The 20,635-nt window shown below is 36.4% G+C and overlaps 2 protein-coding genes across 11 annotated transcripts in view; one reads left to right on the top strand and one right to left on the bottom strand.

The window, feature by feature from the left end:
* The window catches only part of BRMS1L (BRMS1 like transcriptional repressor), a 261,816-nt gene that overhangs the window by 124,314 nt on the left and 116,867 nt on the right, over positions 1-20,635 (top strand). The gene's annotated exons all lie outside the window — the stretch shown is intronic.
* The window catches only part of RALGAPA1 (Ral GTPase activating protein catalytic subunit alpha 1), a 277,367-nt gene that overhangs the window by 205,552 nt on the left and 51,180 nt on the right, over positions 1-20,635 (bottom strand). For all 10 annotated transcript variants that reach the window (XM_050798088.1, XM_050798091.1, XM_050798093.1 and 7 more), the window contains exons 7-12: positions 18,364-18,479; positions 16,065-16,203; positions 14,563-14,771; positions 12,677-12,916; positions 3,930-4,127; positions 71-208 (exon numbers count right to left, since the gene is read on the bottom strand). In XM_050798088.1, the coding sequence (XP_050654045.1) occupies positions 71-208; positions 3,930-4,127; positions 12,677-12,916; positions 14,563-14,771; positions 16,065-16,203; positions 18,364-18,479 (1,040 nt within the window). The remainder of the gene's footprint in view (positions 1-70; positions 209-3,929; positions 4,128-12,676; positions 12,917-14,562; positions 14,772-16,064; positions 16,204-18,363; positions 18,480-20,635) is intronic.

Raw genomic sequence — 20,635 nt, 5'->3', positions numbered from 1 at the left:
TATACTGAAATACTGAACTGAAATATTTAATGATTATTTTATTTTTAAAAATAGCCATAAAGTGATCCACCTGCAAAACTGCCTGGGTACCAGCTCGTATGTTTTGTTCTGTGGCTTCTTCAGAGGCGTTATGAAGAGCACCTTGGTAGGAGCCATTTTTTGCCCAACTGGAATTTCGAACAAGATCAGCAGTATTGGTCCCATTTTCCTGAATCAAAATAACAAGTTTTTAATATTTCATTAATAAGAATGTTGTAACTACTCAGTTAAGTTGAAAAGGTAAATGAAATTATTAGGTCCCACTGCTAAACAGGTTTCTTTCTCTCAAAATAGATGATGTCTTATCCAATTCCAAAAACAATATACATTCACTGTAAAAAAGGATTCTCAATGACAAAAATATAAAGTAAAACAACAACAACAACAACAACAAAATCATAATGAGCAGTCAGAGATTATATCATTCCAGAGAGTATTCTCCTATAGGTCTAATGTATAAACCTCCCTTTCATACTCTCACACACTTCAAGAATGGGATTATACTACTTACAGCTTTGTAAAAAGATGAATTCTGTTCTAAATTAAATGTCAGAATCCAAATAAATGACAAAGAAAATGGCTTATGTTTATCCTACTTAGGAATACTAAAATTCTTATTATTCAAAGAATACTGAAACTTCAAATCACTGAGACGACAGCTTTCTGCTTGCATTTTAGCTGTAACAAGTCTTAGAGACAAGGGAGTTCCCTCAGTTAAAAAGCACAAACAGAAATGCTACTCTGTAGTTCTTTTTAAAGTGTCCCTCCAGTTTTTCCCTTCTTGTCACTTACCAGTATCTTTAACTAGTTAAGGTTTACAAAAATATTTTGTATAGGGTTTGTAATATGCAAGAGGTTTAGTCCAATACAAACAGCTCTGCCATTACCAGAAACAGTACTGGAACCCTGCCCTGAGTAGCCAATACAACATGCCATGGTCTAGTCTAGCTTTTCTCTTAAGCTCCACGTCCCTGTAATCAAATGTCTTCTGAAGAGCTCTTCCTGAATGACCCACAAGCATCTCAAACTTAAGATATTTAAAAATAAGTTTATTAATCAGATTCTCCCCATTCCTGCCAACCCAATCCCTCTAGCTGCCTTAGCCATCACCAAACTTGAGCTGTTTAAAATTCCCATCCATGTGTGAATAGCAACAACTCCGGTTGCAAAAGAAAGAAACTTGCGACACCTCCCCATTCCTCAAAGACACTAATGTATCTTTCCTCTCCCTTATATTTCCACTGCAACTACTACTGTCCTAGATCAGGTACTTATCATCTCACTTTCGAACTTTGCTAATCCTTCCTAACTGGTCTCCTGGCCTACAGACTGACCTACAATCTATCCTCCATTCTGGGCCTGGTATGACCTTCTGAAGTATGTAACTATTCATGCTACTCTTTTACTCAAAACCCTTCAAAGGCTTTCCAGTTTCTAGAATGTAATTAAAATCTACTAACATGGCATACAAGTTACTGAACAGAATCTAATCCTGTCTATCTCATATTTCCTGCTGTTCTGTCTCATCTACTCTACGCTGCAGCCAAATAGAAATATTTGCAAAGTTTTTCATACATTTTGTAGATGCTATTCACACTGTGTGTCACCTTTCCCATTTGCCTACCTGCTCTTTTATCTTATACTACCTCTTCCATAAAGCATTCCCTGATTTCCCCAAGCAGAGTTAGGTATTCTCTTTTTCATGCTCTAGGATCATAGCAGTAACACTGTCTTATAATACTTACTTTGTATGTTTGTCTTCCGGCTAAACCAGAAGTTATGTGAAGGTAGAAATAATGTCTGCTCATGTTTCTACCTCCAACACTTGTTCTCAATATGGGCAACCAAAAGCTTTGTATGGTAGTTTGAAATTTGTGAGTGTTTTCTTGTCACAAGAATTAAAAGATACCACTGGAATTTAACGAAATAGGACAGAGAATGCAAAGCATCCTACACAGCACATGACAGTCCTACACACACACAAAAAGAAACTGTCTTATATTCTGTATGCCTTTCAAATGTCTCACAGGTACTATGAGAATTTTAAAAGTCTATTTAGGTCAGTGCTGTGGCTCCCACCTGTCATCCCCAGCACTTTGGGAGGCTGAGGTGGGCAGGTCACTTAAGCTCAGGAGTTCAAGCCCAGCTCAGAAACATGGTGAAACCCTGTCTCTACTAAAAATACAAAAAAATTAGCCAGGCGTGGTGGCGAATGCCTGTAGTCCCAGCTACTCGGGTGGCTGAGGTTGATGATGGCTTAAGCCTGGAAGGTGGAGGTTACAGTGAGCTGAGATCACACCACTGCATTCCAGCCAGGGTGACAGAGGAAAACCTTGTTTCAAAATAATAACAACAATAAAAAATAAAATTAAAAATTCATTTACAATTATCTGAATTTATAACATAATTCCACTTTATAACTGTAACACCAAAAATTTAAATGACTCCCTTATATATTCAGTGTATCAGAAATGTAAACCAATACATTATACCTTTTGGGTTTGGTCCACATCATTTGCAAGAGTTGCTGTCACTTTGAAAAACTACATCTCTAATGGCAGTCAGTGCTGGTCACAGTACTTGAGTAACAAATAGAACAAACCTACACAGCACACCTAACACCACCAATCTACCCTTTCCTCTCTTTCATTCCTTCCATTGTTTGTTTTTCAATTATACATGTAGATAGCTTATATTATCCATCATTCTTATTTAAGAATAGTAAATGATGTGGGGTAGGCTCATTATATATGGCACATCATGACTAAAAAGGTCAGGGAAGGCAAATTATTTTTAAACTCATAGGTTTATTTTCCAGCATAAAAATATCAATAATTTGATATTTTTCATTGCTGTGTAAGAATTAGGACTGTAGATATTTCATAATTTATATGGTTAATTTTATTTACTTCAATTATATTTCTCAGTTACATTTTTCCCTTTCTTAGAAGGGGGGAGGGTGCTCTACGTATGTGTGTATATATACATATACACATATATACATACACAAATGCTCAGGCTCATCAAATCCCTACAGAATTGGCCTATTCATTCATACATTAGTATCCTGACTAAATTCCACTGATGAGGTTAGATTAACCACTAAAGTGAATAAATATTACTCAATCGTTCCTATCTAGATTTAGCAAGATAGGTATCAATTGCAGACAACTTTATGGTGAAAGGCAAATCAGGCAAAACAGATAAATCACTTTCAATAAACTTTCTGCACTCCTAACTCCATCTTAGCATCTGCTGTTGGAGAGCCTGACCTGTGACAAAGGTTGAACAACCAAAGGAAAAAATGGAACCAGGGACCCAAATGCCACCTCTACTACTCTCTCTTTCCTCACCGTTTCCCCGCTGTGAGTAAACTCTAGTCTTTCTTATCACAAAAGAACTTATTTTACCAAGTCAAGAAGTTTCACATTCTGAAATCAGCTCTAGTGCAAAAGATTCCAAGGAGGGAGCACAAACATTATGGCTTGTGCTGGGTAGCCACTCCTAAACAGTTACTCCTTCCAGGGAAGGAGGAATTGTGGTTCGGTAATAACCCCCCCAAAAGTATGTATTTTAAAATCCATTTTGATGTAGTATCACAGTTTGAAATATTATACCTTTATAATAGTATATAATTTTTATCTAGACAATGGCTTAAAGAATCAGTATACAACCTCAGTATTAATTTTTAAAAGTTGTGGTATCACAGGGCTTTCCTCCACAGTACTGAGATGACTACTGTTATATTACCTAAATTGTTACAAAATATACGGAAAGATATATTTATCTTCCCATTTAGTAAGTATATTTGTGTTAACCCATTATTATGTTTCTGCAAAAGTCTTAATCTATTAGACTAACACTAAAATATATAAATCTTATAACTTTACCTCTTCTCTTTTTTCTCCTTCTTCCATTGAAGTATCATGGTCTGTGACATTTTCAATGCAAGGGAGGTCTGAAGAAGTAATCCCAATTTCTTCAGGCTCTTGCATGAACAAGGGTTTTTCCTCTTGTTGGATCCATTCTTGATATACTTTTACCACTTTTCTCATAGCTGCTGCTTCACAAATTGGTAATAAAAATGCCTAGGGAAAAAAAGGAGAATCAAGATAATGATACTTTTTCCTTTGCCACAAACCACTAAAGGAGCAATGTTTTTGACATCACATCACGGATTCTTGGAAACTGCAACTTTAAGCAAAACGATGACATAGAACAAAACTCATTTTGCCATTAAGAGTTAAGTTCCTATGGGATATTTCTAGTAAAAAAAAAAAAAAAATCACCAAACTTCTAAATAGAGACCAAAACACTTACAATATTAAACACTGAAATAAATGTGAGCTATATGTACATTTAAGAAAGATTAATAAAAGTAAGACAATTAATTACCCAAATATTCTAATTCGGGGTCACTGGCGGCCAGTGTATCCCACCAGCTCAGGGACAAGACAGGAACCCAGCCCTGGACAGGATGCCATTCCATTGTGGGGTGCAATCACATACACCCCAACACTCACCCAGACTGAGACCATTTAGACACACCAATTCACCTAACGCACACAGCTTTGGGATACGGGAGGAAACTGTAGTACCTAGAGAAAACCCACACAGACATGGAGAGAACATGCAAACTCCACACAGACAGTGGCCCCTGGTGGGAATCTTTTTTTTTTGCCATCAATATTATAGTTAAACAATGTTTCTTTTTTTTTTTTTAATTATTAATATACTTTTAAGTTCTAGGGTACATGTGCATAACGTGCAGGTTTGTTACATATGTATACTTGTGCCATGTTGCTGTGCTGCACCCATCAACTCGTCAGCACCCATCAACTCGTCATTTACATCAGGTATAACTCCCAATGCAATCCCTACCCCCTCCCCCTCCCCATGATAGGCCCCGGTGTGTGATGTTCCCCTTCCCGAGTCCAAGTGATCTCATTGTTCAGTTCCCACCTATGAGTGAGAACATGCGGTGTTTGGTTTTCTATTCTTGTGATAGTTTGCTAAGAATGATGATTTCTAGCTGCATCCATGTCCCTACAAAGGACACAAACTCATCCTTTTTTATGGCTGCATAGTATTCCATGGTGTATATGTGCCACATTTTCTTAATCCAGTCTGTCACTAATGGACATTTGGGTTGATTCCAAGTCTTTGCTATTGTGAATAGTGCCGCAATAAACATACGTGTGCATGTGTTTTTATAGCAGCATGATTTATAATCCTTTGGGTATATACCCAGTAATGGGATGGCTGGGTCATATGGTACATCTAGTTCTAGATCCTTGAGGAATCGCCATACTGTTTTCCATAATGGTTGAACTAGTTTACAATCCCACCAACAGTGTAAAAGTGTTCCTATTTCTCCACATCCTCTCCAGCACCTGTTGTTTCCTGACTTTTTAGTGATCGCCATTCCAACTGGTGTGAGACGGTATCTCATTGTGGTTTTGATTTGCATTTCTCTGATGGCCAGTGATGATGAGCATTTTTCAATGTGTCTGTTGGCTGTATGAATGTCTTCTTTTGGGAAATGTCTGTTCATATCCTTTGCCCACTTTTTGATGGGGTTGTTTGTTTTTTTCTTGTAAATTTGTTTGAGTTCTTTGTAGGTTCTGGATATTAGCCCTTTGTCAGATGAGTAGATTGCAAAAATTTTCTCCCATTCTGTAGGTTGCCTGTTCACTCTGATGGTAGTTTCTTTTGCTGTGCAGAAGCTCTTTAGTTTAATGAGATCCCATTTGTCAATTTTGGCTTTTGCTGCCGTTGCTTTTGGTGTTTTAGACATGAAGTCTTTGCCCATGCCTATGTCCTGAATGGTACTACTAGGTTTTCCTATAGGGTTTTTATGGTATTAGGTCTAACATTTAAGTCTCTAATCCATCTTGAATTAATTTTCGTATAAGGAGTAAGGAAAGCATCCAGTTTCAGCTTTCTACTTATGGCTAGCCAATTTCCCCAGCACCATTTATTAAATAGGGAATCCTTTCCCCATTTCTTGTTTCTCTCAGGTTTGTCAAAGATCAGATGGCTGTAGATGTGTGGTATTATTTTTGAGGACTCTGTTCTGTTCCATTGGTCTATATCTCTGTTTTGGTACCAGTACCATGCTGTTTTGGTTACTGTAGCCTTGTAGTATAGTTTGAAGTCAGGTAGTGTGATGCCTCCAGCTTTGTTCTTTTGACTTAGTATTGTCTTGGAGATGCGGGCTCTTTTTTGGTTCCATATGAACTTTAAAGCAGTTTTTTCCAATTCTGTGAAGAAACTCATTGGTAGCTTGATGGGGATGGCATTGAATCTATAAATAACCTTGGGCAGTATGGCCATTTTCATGATATTGATTCTTCCTATCCATGAGCATGGTATGTTCTTCCATTTGTTTGTGTCCTCTTTTATTTCACTGAGCAGTGGTTTGTAGTTCTCCTTGAAGAGGTCCTTTACATCCCTTGTAAGTAGGATTCCTAGGTATTTTATTCTCTTTGAAGCTATTGTGAATGGAAGTTCATTCATGATTTGGCTCTCTGTTTGTCTGTTACTGGTGTATAAGACTGCTTGTGATTTTTGTACATTAATTTTCTATCCTGAGACTTTGCTAAAGTTTCTTATCAGCTTAAGGAGATTTTGGGCTGAGACAATGGGGTTTTCTAAATATACAATCATGTCATCTGCAAAGAGGGACAATTTGACTTCTTCTTTTCCTAACTGAATACCCTTTCTTTCTTTCTCTTCCCTGATTGCCCTAGCCAGAACTTCCAACACTATGTTGAATAGGAGTGGTGAGAGAGGGCATCCCCGTATTGTGCCAGTTTTCAAAGGGAATTTTTCCAGCTTTTGCCCATTCAGTATGATATTGGCTGTGGGTTTGTCATAAATAGCTCTTATTATTTTGAGGTACGTTCCGTTCCATCAATACCGAATTTATTGAGCGTTTTTAGCATGAAGGGCTGTTGAATTTTGTCAAAAGCCTTTTCTGCATCTATTGAGATAATCATGTGGTTCTTGTCTTTGGTTCTGTTTATATGCTGGATTATGTTTATTGATTTGCGAATGTTGAACCAGCCTTGCATCCCAGGGATGAAGCCCACTTGATCATAGTGGATAAGCTTTTTGATGTGTTGCTGAATCCGGTTTGCCAGTATTTTATTGAGGATTTTTGCATCGATGTTCATCAGGGATATTAAGACCTGCTGTACATCTATTTCTATCTTATTATAAAATGTGAGATAAAAAACAACTTTTAAAAGTTAACCAATTCATTGTCATAAAAAGCCTGTTGTCTCCAAATTATTTGCACACTGATATAGGAATGTTTGTGGTAGACAGGAACTGACTTCAAGTAGAAGTAGTAAAGATTAGTTGAAATTGTATTACTCAGAATGGTGATATTCCTTGCTTCCTGAAATAACTGAGCTCTTACAAAGGTCAATGTAAATACAACTTTTCATAAGTTGCACTTTTTTGCAACTTACATTATTGTGGTTTTTAAATTTTTTATTATTTTAGGGACAGGATCTCGCTACATTGCCCAGGCTAGACTGAACTCCTGGCCTCAAGCGATTCTCCTGTCTCTGTCTCCTGAGTAGCTTGAACTATAGGCACACACCACCACACCCAGTCATCATTGTCTTCTTGAGAACTATTACTTTTAAAATAGATTTTGATTTTAAAATAAAAATTAAATTTGCCTCCAAAATCTAATAAAAAATCATATGTAATAAGGTACCTCACCTTTTCCAAGCATACAAAGAAAAAAGTTAAGGCTTATATATTTCATTTTACATATAATCAAGTTCTATAGTCTAACAATAAGGCAAAATTTAAAAGAAAAATCTCATAGTTATTCTTTTCTTCTGGTATTTTCTGGGATCTTAAAAAAATATAAATATTTTCCTCATCACAAATACACATTTTCATAGAAAAAGATTTACACAATCCAGACATGGAAAAGTAAAACAGCAAAAATACTCTTAATCTCATCACCCAAAGTCTTTTCCTTGTGTTTGTGTGTGTTTATGGGTTAATATTTTTACTTTACTTTTTAGGTGGAAATAGAATTAAATTGCTGCTGGGTGCGGTGGCTCACGCCTGTAATCCCAGCACTTTGGGAGGCCAAGGCAGGCGGATCACCTGAGGGCGGGAGTTCAAGACCAGCCTGACCAACATGGAGAAACCCTGTCCCTACTAAAAATACAAAATTAGCCAGGCACGGTGGCACATGCCTGTAATACCAAATACTCGGGAGGCTGAGGCAGGAGAATCGCTTGAACCTGAGAGGCAGAGGTTGCAGTGAACTGAGGTCACACCACTGCACTCCAGCCTGGGCAACAAGAACGAGACTCCATCTCAAAAAAGAAAAAAAAAAAAAAAGAATTAAATTGCTTTTACTTTTTATTATTTTTTTATGACACTACTTGCTAATATCAACCTTAAAAATCACAAAACCCTTACCTAAAACCTGCCACTTTCTATTCTAGAGATATCAGTAGGTGTATTAAATAATAACCATGTGGTCAAATGAACTTATTTTATCTGAATGAAACCAGCAAAAAAGCTCCCAAGATGATGAAAAGTTAACGTGCAATATCAACAGAATATTTATTGTTATTTGTTAATCCTTTTGTTTATTTGCTATTATTAATTCCTTAGTAAACTACTTTATTTGTTACTTTCTTTAATCAACTCATTCCTAAATTATCACTCTCATATTCTCGCAGCTTAATGGTCAAATGGTAAGATTTTGATCATCACTGCCTGCTTTAAGAATATTTATTTTACAGTTGTAGCAACAGCTCAGCCTTCCTTAAAAACATTCAAAATAAAATTTAAAAAGTTAAAATGATCCCAAAGAAATTCTAAGATACAGAAAAATTAACCTGTTTTAAAAAATTAGTATGTACTTTCCACTCAATTTTGCTGTCAATCTAAAACACTGAAAAACAAAATTTAATAATCTTAAAAAGTTAATATCCTCCAGAGCTAAAATATTACACAAATTGTCAGACTACATCCTAGTGGCTTGAATTTACTACACACCAGAGAACTACGTCCTGGCAGATTTCAAAATATTATTTTGCCAACATGCTAAATATGAATTGTGAGGAAAAACTGATATTAGCCATAGCTAAAAACTGATGTATAAAATCAGAGTGATAATTTATAAATTTATAATGAGAAATAACTGTCAAAGAAACCAGAATATTCAAGTTCATAAATCAGCAGTTAATTCCTCTATGAAGAAGCAACAAAAGACCTGGAATAATCTTGAGCAAGGAGAACAAAGCAGGAGGTACCCACATATCTTGATTTCAAAATACATTACAAAACAGTAATCAAAACACTATGGTACCAGCATTAAAAACAGATATATAGAGCAATGGAACAGAGCAGAGAGCCAGAAATATATACACACATACACACACACACACACACACACACACACACACACACACACACACACAGAGTATTATCCAGCCTTCAAAAAGCAGAAAATCTGGCTGGGCACAGTGGCTCACACCTGTAATCCCAGCACTTTGAGAGGCCAAGGTGGGCAGATCACGAGGTGAGGAGTTCAAGACCAGCCTGACCAACATGGTGAAACCCCGTCTCTACTAAAAATACAAAAATTAGCCGGACGTGGTGGCGCATGCCCGTAATCCCAGCTACCCAGGAGGCTGAGGCATGAGAACTACTTGAACCCGGGAGGTGGAGCTTGCAGTAAGCCAAGATAGGGCCACCATATCCAGCCTGGGAAACAGCACGAGATTTCATCTCAAAAAAAAAAAAAAAAAAAAAAAAGCAGAAAATCCTAGGGCCAGGCATAGTGGCTCACGCCTTCAATCCCAGCACGTTGGGAGGCCGACGTGAGAGGATCACTTGAGGCAGGGACTTAGAGATCAGCCTGGGCAATACAGTGAGAACCCCTCTCTATAAAATAATTTTTTAAAATTAGGTAGGGATTGTGGTGTGCACCTGTAGTCCCAGCTACTCAGGAGGCTGAGGCATAAGTATCACTTGAGCAGTGAGCTGTGATCACACCACTGTACTACAGCCTGGGAAATGGAGTAAGGCCCTGTTTCAAAAAAACAAAAAGAGGGAAATTCTACCATTTGCAACAACATGGACTAACCCAGCAGACATTATGCTAAGTGAAATAAATAAGCTAGATACAGAAAGACAATTTATTGTATAATCTCACTTAAATGTGCAATCTAAAAAATCAAACTTATAAAAACAGAGTAGAAAGGTAGTGACTAAGGGCTGAGCACTAGGCAAAATGGGAGATGCTGATCAAAATGTACAACAGTTCAGTTATGTGGGATGAACAGGTTCTGGATATCTAGCATGGTGACTATAGTTAATAATCCTGTATTTTACACTTGAAATTTGCTAGAAGATTTTATCCTAAGTGTTCTTACCATATATAAGCAAATGAAATTTTATCTACGTAAGGCCATGATTATGTTAGCCAGATTGATTGTAGTAATCATCCGCAATGTATAGGTGTATCAAAACATCACAATGTATACCTTAAATATATGCAATTTTTATTTGTTGGGTATACCGCAATAAAGTTGGGAAAATCATAAAATTAAAAGTGTTTGATACCAACATACATCCACTAAAGTAATTTCTAAATGATGAACTTCAAGCAGAGGAAAGTGATTCTAAATAGAAGATCTGAAAGGGAAGAAATCATGATAAAATAAAGTGGCAAATATGTAACAAATATACACCAACACAAAAAACAGAACAAAATTACTTAATATATATGTTGGGGGGAAAAATCAGACTAGTAGGGTTCTAAGGTCCTTGTATTGATTAGGAAGAGGGTAAAAAAATAACTTTAGAACTTGAAAAGTGAAGTATACATGTTAAAACTTATATGACAACCACTAAAGGAAAAGGAATGGGGTCTCGGGGGAAAAGATAGAAAAAGACAGAAAGAAAATAATAAAACTGACAAATCTCTGGCAAGAATCACCATCAAAAAAAAAAAAGAGAGAGAGAAACAAACAAGGGATAGGGCCAGGCACAGTGGCTCATGTCTGTAATCCCAGCGCTTTGGGAGGCCAAGGCAGGAGGATAGCTTGAGGCCAGGAGTTCAAGACCAGCCTGGACAACATAGCCAGACCCCACTCTGCAAAAAAATTAAAAAATTACCAGGCAATTAAATACTGCACTGATAGGAATGAAAAGGAGGAATATGAATATAAATGCTTTAGAGGTTAAAAGGATAAGAGGATGTGATGAGCTTTGTCAACAAATTTGAAAACAAACACAATAAGTAAATGCCTAGAAAAATAAACTTATTTAAACTGACTCAACAACTGGAAGGCTGAATAGTTCTATAAGCTTTAAAATTCCCCACAAGTATTCCAACATAATTTGTCAAATATCTTTCCTTTCCCAATTGTTATATATTCTGTTAACACAAACCTTAAATCTGGCTAGAACCACTGCTAATGCTGGACAAAAAATGAAAACAAGTTTGTTTCTTTAATTTAGGCTGACAAGACTAATGCTCTCTCATGCTTTGTTTTACACATCAATAAATATGTGTGGGAGATCAAGAGTATTTGCTTTGCCTAGAGAGCTCCCTGGCATGTGAACGCAGTGTGGCACTGAATAAAGAGCACTGACATGGGAACCAGGATGTGGGCATTTCATAGTCAAAGATCTACCACTTACTTGCTGAGACACCTGAATGATCCCCCTCAGCTGCAAAACTCAATGTTGTTTACCTTTGTTAAGTGCCTTTGCCATCAAGAGCAAATGGTAGTTTTCATAAGGTTTCTTTTCCACAAAATTTCTACATATTTGAGAACATGCACTTAGGGATTTCTAGCTACCTTCATGTGAAATAGCTTTTTGTTCTTTTATTTTCCCTTTCTTTCTATATTTTCCCTAAGAAATATCTGTCTTAATCAACTTTGACTTCAGAATGCCTTAGAGGACAAAACTAAGCCTTGAGGGTAAAAGCAATAAAAACCTCCCTTCCTATAATCATAAACCATTTACTGATGAGAGAGTGGAAGATAAAATAATTTTACTATAGTTTATTAATCAAATGATAGAAGAGTTTCAATCTATAATGAGTAATTTTAAAAATTATTCTGGTAACAGGAGGAGTATAAGGGGAAAAGTAATTATTAAGTTAAAAGTATCACATACTAAAATATATAAAGAATAGAAAATACTAAAGGATTAGAGATACATTTTATAAACTAAGTATAAACTTTAAAAATCTACATGAAGAATATATTTTAAATAGCTAATAATCAGTAATCTCCTTCCTCCCTTCCCTTCCCTCCCTCCCTCCCTTCCTTCCTTCCTTCCTCCTTTCTGTCTCCCTTCCCTTCTGTTCCCTTCCCTTCCCTTCCGCTTCCCCTTCCTCTTCCCCTTCCCCTTCCCCTTCCCTTTCCCTTTCCTTTCCTTTCTTAAGAGATGCAGTCTCTGCATGTTGTTCAAAGTGCCCTCAAACTCCTGGGCTCAAGCGATTCTCCCACCTCTGCCTCCTGAACAACTACAGCTAAAGGTACACACCACTGTTCCCAGCTAAAAATCAGTATGTTTAATATTAAAGATAAAAGCCTCCCTTACAAATTAAAAATACTGAGAGGTATGTTACCTGACGAAATATCTCTGTCACAAAGTTTACATTACTTCTTTTAGAAGAAAAAACTCTGCGAACTATTTCAATGTCTGTGAGATGTTCTTCATCAATACTACAGAGACTAGATGAGCTAGGTTCTCGCTCCGTGAGAGTGCTTGTATTGGAATGAGACTGTTCAGGTTCTGTAGTTCTGTCTGCTTTATCAGCATTATCATTTTTGCTTTCTTCTCTGGATACTAAACTAGCAGCTGCTCTCTAAAATACAAAAAAAAAAAAGAGAGAGACACAATATCATAATCATTTCACTGTGCATTTTGTCTTTTAATAGGTAATACTGACAAAATCCAAAACATTTCCCAAGTAATCTATACCACTGCTTAAACTCTGAGCATAGAGTTTCATTTAAAAGCCATTCTAAATAATTAATTGGCAATGCAAATAACTCAACATCTAAGTGACACAGATACTCCAAAATGTGTGGTAATTAATCATCTATCCACCTATAGTTATACAAGTTTCTCAGTAAGTCTACAGTTCAAACAAGTTATTAATTAAAGCTAGGTGGATGAATAATGGAATTAGAGACAGTTCAGACCTTCAAGAATAAGTAAATAACTTAACATCAGAATGTTTACCTAATAAAACCTTAATATTTAAAATTATCTCTATTTTACTGTGGACAAAAATTTACATAAGTAAAAGCTTCTTAAACAAAACAAAAAACAAAGGAACAAAATTTATGACAGAAGTACAAACGAAACTAAAAGAAAATATTAGAAAACTTGAGAGAAAATTCTATAATTCTGACAATCGAATTTTCACCAAGGCTGAAGATCAAGCCTAACCAGAAAGACAGGGGAAAATTAAGTCTTAAGGTGGTGATAAGCAAATTCCTATATGGTAGAAGTAGCACTATTCTGTGGTATAAATTACTTTCTGTTAAGTTACTCAATTTTTGGCCTCAGTTTTGTCATCCATAAAATAACAGAGCTTAAATAAATGATCTCAAATATACCTTTCCAACTAAAAACATTTATGATTTTCATCCATTACGTTCTAGGATCAGAAAGCAGATAGTTCTGCTTGAGAATTTTCACACTTACAGAACTTAGAGCAAAGTTTTGGAGGACACACACCATACAGTTTGCTATAGATAAATAAACTAAGAGGAATAAAACTCAAATTTTCTGAATTTTGATTAATTAAACACACTTTATACCTTTATTCTACTTATAAAAGATTTAAGATGTTATAGAAAAAACACATAGTTTAAGATTTTAAAAACTAAGTAAGAAAATCTGAGGAAAGGAAAATAAAAATAGTAAAAATATTGTAATGTAGACACGTTTAGGAAAATGTACAATGAGGGAAAAGAGAAAATAAAAAAGAAGTATGAAAAAAAGGTAAACTGTTAAATCCAAAACAACAGTTTGAAATATTACTCTACTGTATTGCTTTATAATTTTATATCACATTTCTAGACTGAGAGTCTTTGTTGAAAAAGGGGGAAGGGGGTGTGAACAGGTCTTTTAATCTGCATTTTGTGAATGCCCACAAATAAAAAGGGCCATCAAGGTCCTACCATTTGATCACAGTTATTTTCACTTATAAGATTTATCTGTACAATAAAGAATATTTTTAGTATTGTATAATTAAAATATAGAAATAAGAAGCTGAGACTGATATACTAATGAAATTATCTTCTATACTTCCCAAGTTTCATTTCTTTATCAGGAAACTTATTAACTCTATAAGTAAAATTTGCATTTATAAAATATATTTATACAAATAAAATAGCACTATTATTTAAGTGTACTCTCCACCTAAGGCAATTGAAATCAATGGACTAAATCTCAAAAGCCATTTCTAACTTTAACAAGCCTGCCTCATTTGTGCATTACCTGAATATTCTTTGGCAAGACTTCACCTTCCATCCCAGGAATATGAGGTCCTGTATGTGGTTTTGGCTCCAGCCAGAAAGAAACCAGCCAACGAATGACAATAACACGAGCCTTAATGAAAGGCTCCTTTGTACAATAGATTGCTTCATTGGTTTCAGCATCTTTCTTTATCATGACATAATGTGGCTTTGGTCTCATCTGTGGGATGTCTGTGCAAAATAAAAGGAAAATGAAAACCAAAATAAGAAAGAAATTATGTTTAGAAAAGACCTAGATTTTTAAATATTTAAGAAAATATTGTTACTCTATTCTGGTTTTAGAACTAGCTTTAGCACAAAAATGACATTTCAAAATTTGCCAGATGTTGCATGGAACTCAGAAGAGTGAACCATATATATCAGGATGATATATAGAAACATCTATTTTTACAAAATATCAAAAAGTTCAATAAACCTACCTAAGTACAAAGAAGCTTCCAGAACTATTTAAAATAAATAAGAGCTCACTTCAATTAACCTAACACTGAAACACATATTTTGAAGTCATACCAAATATGAGGTTTTACCTAAGCCTGTTAATTCCCTAAACTTGGTATTAGGAACACCTTTCTGGGAAAGAGACAATTTACCTACGGATGACCAATACCTTCTATATATGGCAGAGCTAAGCTTCTAACCCAGGATTTGTACACAAGGCTCTAGGCTCAAGGCTCCAAGAGATATGTTGGGGCAATAATTATTAAAAGTAATTGCAAAAACTGCCATTACTTTTGCACCAACTATATAAATACTGGATGAAACATGGCTATGTAATTATTCATATAGAATTTGAATAAGACTAATATTTGATTGAACCCCCATATGGGGGGTCCTTAAAAATAAAATTTATGGTATAGTCTAAGGATCACACCAAACAAGAATTCAGTTTAATTTACAACCACAAATATTTCTGGTGGGCTAACTTTTCTAATTGATAAGATCCAGAGAATAAGTTTTTAAAAAATCTGTTCATTGTTGGCTGTATGTGGTGGCTCATGCTTACAATTCCAGCACTTTGGGAGGCCAAGGGGGAGGATCACTTGAAGCTAGGAGTTCAAGACCAGCCTGGGCAACATAGGGAGACCCTATCTCTAAAAAAAAAAATAATTAGCCAGATGTGGTGGTGCATGACTGTTGTCCTACTAGGGAGGCTGAGATGGGAGGATTGCCTGAGCTCAGCAGTTCAAGGCTACAGTGAGCTATAATCATGCCATTGCACTCTAGCCTCCTTGGTGACAGAGTGAGTCCCTGTCTCTTAAAAAAAAAAAAAAAAAAACTCATTCTCATTGAAAATTTCCTATTAACATAAATTTGCTTTCAGTATGAATCTAGGTATCATATCTGTACCAACCAATACAAGTATTAAATATGATCAGTTTCCTGCAGTAACAAATGCCAACTTTACAGTGAGAGATTATTTTACTCTTATGCGTGTTCTTTCAGAAAATTCCAAACATTACCTACCAAGTATAGGATGATATAAACTGTTTTCCTTACAGATGTTTGGAAAAATATAAGGCAAGTAGTATTTCTTAAAATGTGAAAACAAAAATGAAAATCCCCTTTCTTGGTTTTCTTTGTTCTTCCATTCTAAACTTTTTACCTAAAAATAAATTATATAATTAGAATCATTCCAGAAGAAAGAATCTCTTAAAAGGAAGTATTAGCAATTATAAACAAGCTTATAAAAGGTTGCAATACACTGAATTGTTAACACTAAAGATCATGATACATAGCGTAAGGACAAATCTTTTAAATCGGTCTAATGTCAAACAAGTACATTACGTATATTTTTTAAAAATCCTAGAAGTGTGCTTCAAAAAACTATGAAAATTATACAAAAGTTGGCCCTACTAATGACAAAAATGTTAAAGTTCTCTCCCTTTTGTCCCTTCCTGAATAATTCAGCCTAAAAAATCATACAAAATACATAAGCATATGTGGTAGGAGTGTGTGTATGTAAGCAATAGCAGCAGTCAAGTGCAGATAATCAGAGCCTGAGCACAGGACACAGGGCATCCATAAAGAGGGTACAGCAGAGGCAGGAACCCAGTGGGGACTCACAATCTGAGAGGGGTGAGGAGGGTGTCCACGAAGTGGGAGAAGCGAGGACAGAAAGAGATACAGTAGTATAATATAGGGTACGAGAAAGACATCCAAGCAGGTGGTTGGCAAAGGCCCAGAATGGGGTAATGGAACCCAATCAAGTTAAGGAGAATGTCTGCAGAGGAGGGCAATGGTGGCAAGAGGAGATTGATCATACACAAGGGGGAACTGATTAAATAAGTAAATACACTGAGAATAATATGAGCCACATTTCTCATTGACAGGTAAGAGTTATAAATATGGAAAGGAAGAAACGGGAATGAACCCTGTGGTACTAGATTGAAATTTGGAAAATGGGTATGAATTAACATTATGAAAGACAGACAGACAGACAGATAGATAGACAGACAGATAGGAATATGGATTTGTGTGTGTCTGTGTCTGTGAATACAATTCTTCATTAAAATGAATGACAGCTTAGAGAAGCAGCAGATTCCAGACAGAGCAAGGAAGGTATGAGATGAGCTTGGAACATCTTGTGGTGCCAGGAAGTATGGAAGTGCTCAAAGATGGAAACAATTCAAAGGCATAGGAGTCAGCTTGAAGGAACTTCCACTAGACAAATTTAGGACAATCTGAGCATCAAAATTAGTAACTGTAGTAAATACTAACACATGAATTCACAGGAATGCATAAATCCATGTTGAGATAAATAAGTAAGTAAACAAACGGGGAGGGGAGAAAGCTTTTTCCTACAGTATGTAGCCAACTCTTGAATGTAGAATTAATGATGGAATTGATATCACCAGTTGGCCAAAAAGTGGAAATAACTCAAATATTCATTGGCTGATGAAGAGATAAACAAAATATTGTATATGTATACAATATAATACATGCTACAAGGGGATGAATTACAATATAATATTATTCAGCGCAATAAACATGAAGTATCGATACAAAGGGATCCAAGGGGCATGGTGGCTCACACCTATAATCACAGCATTTTGCGAGGCTGTGATTCAAGTGGGAAGATCACTTGAGCTTAGGAGTTTGAAACCAGCCTGGGCAACAGAGTGAGACCTTAACGCTCTAAAAAAAAAAAAGTTTTAATTAGCCCGGCTCAGTGGTCTGTAGTCCCAGCTACTTGGGAGGCTGAGGTGGCAGGATCACTTGAGCCCAGGAGGTTGAGGCTGCAGTAAGCCATAATTGGGCCACTGTACTCCAGCCTGGGTGACAGAGCAAGACCTTGTCTCAAACAAACAAATAAAAAAGCAAACAAAGATCCAAGAAAATGCCTAGAGGTGATAAATATATACATTATCTTAATTGTGGTAAAGGTTTCATGGATATATACATGTAATAAAATTCATTAAACTGTAAATTTCAAATGTTGCAGTTTATTGTGTATCAATTATAGCTCAATAAATCAGTAAAGCAATATTTAAAATCTATTTTACCCCAAAGAAGAATCTAAAATTTGAGTTTACATGACAAGTTTAGGAAATATCCCCTACCACCATCACTTGGTTGATTACACTTGCAAAAGCTTAAAAGCTAAAGCTAATTAAAAGCAAGCCATTGACCCTTCCCCTCCAACCTCCCTGACGAAAAGAAAACAAGCAAATATCTACTATGATAGAATAATGGTAAGAGAGAGAAAAGGGAATCACCCATATAGGATAGTAAGGAGTGTGATATCAAAGAAGATAACAAGTACCTGAATTACTATGTATTTTAGAAGTGCTTCAAGAAAATAGCTTGTGAGATCTTCTTGCCCTTTATCTCCTGATTGTGGGGGGACAAGAGGAGTGATTTCTTCTATAGTGACTTGAGCTATCCAAAGACAAAAGAATAGTATAGTTACAAAACAAATTTAGTAAAACAATAATATAACCAAATAAACTTTAACTGCAAAATGTGTATGCAATGAAAATTGCTAGAAAACTTTCTAATGACTGATCCTTAAAATAAATCTTGAGAGCATCCCTGATAGTTGATCACAACAATAAATTTTATTTATTTATAATAATAATAATTATTATTATTATTTTTGAGATGGAGTCTCACTCTGTTACCCAGGCTGGAGTGCAATGGCACGATCTTGGCTCACTGCAACCTCCGCCTCCCAGGTTCAAGCGATTCTCCTGCCTCAGCCTCCCAAGTAGCTGGGATTCCAGGCTTCTGCCACCACACCCAGCTAATTTTTGTATTTTTAGTAGATGGGGTTTCACCATTTTGGCCAGGCTGGTCTCAAATTCCTGATCTCGGGTGATTTGCCCACCTCAGCCTCCCAAAGTGCTAGGATTACAGGTGTGAACCAACGTGCCTGGCCACAAATTTTAATAATCAGCTGTTTTGTGAACCCTTGATTGAGAGAATGTGACAAAGGGATGGACAGACAACACAGCGATTACAAGTATGTAACATCTCAGTTGAGAAAGAACTTCTGGCAATTTGAAATTCACATGAAGACTGCCATTACAAAAATTCCATAAGATCACAAACATTTGTAATAATGCAGTTATTTATCAAAGTACCAATCTGTTAACACTTACAAAATAAGAAAGTTTTATATTTTTTACTTTTCAGATGTTCAAAAACAGTCATTATAACAAATGCAAATGCAAGAAAGTCAACCCGCAACTAGCTGAATTCTCTTAAATATTTCCTAAGCTGAACAATTAGTACCTGGTAAACACATGTAGGTCCCTAAACCTGACTCTCAGTAAATATCAACCAGCAAGCTCACAACAGAGGTAGATTTCAGTTCTTAAATAATACATGGTATGTTATTCTGCCACTCATTTTTAAAAATTATTCTTTAAAAATACAAACTTTAGGCCGGGCGCAGTGGCTCACGCCTATAATCCCAGCACTTTGGGAGGCCGAGGCAGGTGGATCATCTGAGGTCAGGAGTTCGAGACCAGCCTGGCCAACATGGTGAAACCCCATCTCTACTAAAAATACAAAAAATTAGCCTGGCGTGGTGGCACGTGCCTGTAATCTCAGCTACTGTGGAGCACGAGAATTGCTTGAACTGGGAGGCGGAGGTTGCAGTGAGTCGAGATTGCGCCACTGCACTCCAGCCTGGGCAACACAGTGAGACTCTTGTCTCAAAAAAAAAAAAAAGAAAGAAAGAAAAGAAAAAAGAAAGTACAAACTTTATCATCTGTACTCTGGACTTCCTGGACCACTGTTATCATACAGAAGAACACACTTTATGAAAGCTTTATTTTGTGAAGCTATAAAAATCCCCTTAATACTCACTCTTCCCATAAATATGTCTTAGTCTCCGCTGGGGAGTATACAGAGATTCCATATTTTCCACATCTTATAGACTAAAAAGCAAAACTTCTATTCTCAAAAAGAGAAGGGGCAGAAGTCAGTCACAAATGTATTTAAAATGAATAATAATAATTTTTAAAGTCATCCACAAAAACACTGATGAAAGAGTGGGTGTGGTGGTATGCATCTGTAGTCCCAGCTACTCAGGAAGGCTGAGGCTGGAGGACTGCCTGAGCCCAAGAGTTCAAGGCTACAGTGCATTATGATCGCACCTGTGAAAAGCCACGGCACTCTAATCTGGGCAACACAGCTTTGAGACCTTACCTCTTAAAAAAAAGTGATGAAAGAAAACCTCTCTATAAAGAGAGGCAGAAGAAAAAATGCTTATAGAACATCTGTTAAGTAGACCAGACATAGTGGCTGACACCTGTGATCCCAACATTTTGGGAGGTAAAGGTGGGAGGACTGCTTGACTTTAGGAGTTTAAGGCCAGCCAGGCAACATAGCAAGACTCCATATCTCTACAAAAAATTTTAAAATGAGCCAGGTGTGGTGGGTGGCATGCACCTGTAGTCCCAGTTATTGACTTGAGCCCAAGAGTCTGAGGTCACAGTGAGCCGATCATGGGAGTGCACTACAGCATAGGCAACAATAGCCCAAGCTACTAGGGAGTCTGAGGCCGAAGAATTGTTTGAACCCAGGAG

This window comes from Macaca thibetana, chromosome 7 (assembly GCF_024542745.1).
Source record: "Macaca thibetana thibetana isolate TM-01 chromosome 7, ASM2454274v1, whole genome shotgun sequence".
Lineage (NCBI taxonomy): Eukaryota > Metazoa > Chordata > Mammalia > Primates > Cercopithecidae > Macaca > Macaca thibetana.
The sequence above is the reverse complement of the archived record's forward strand: the minus strand, read 5'-3'. Positions and strand labels throughout refer to the sequence as shown.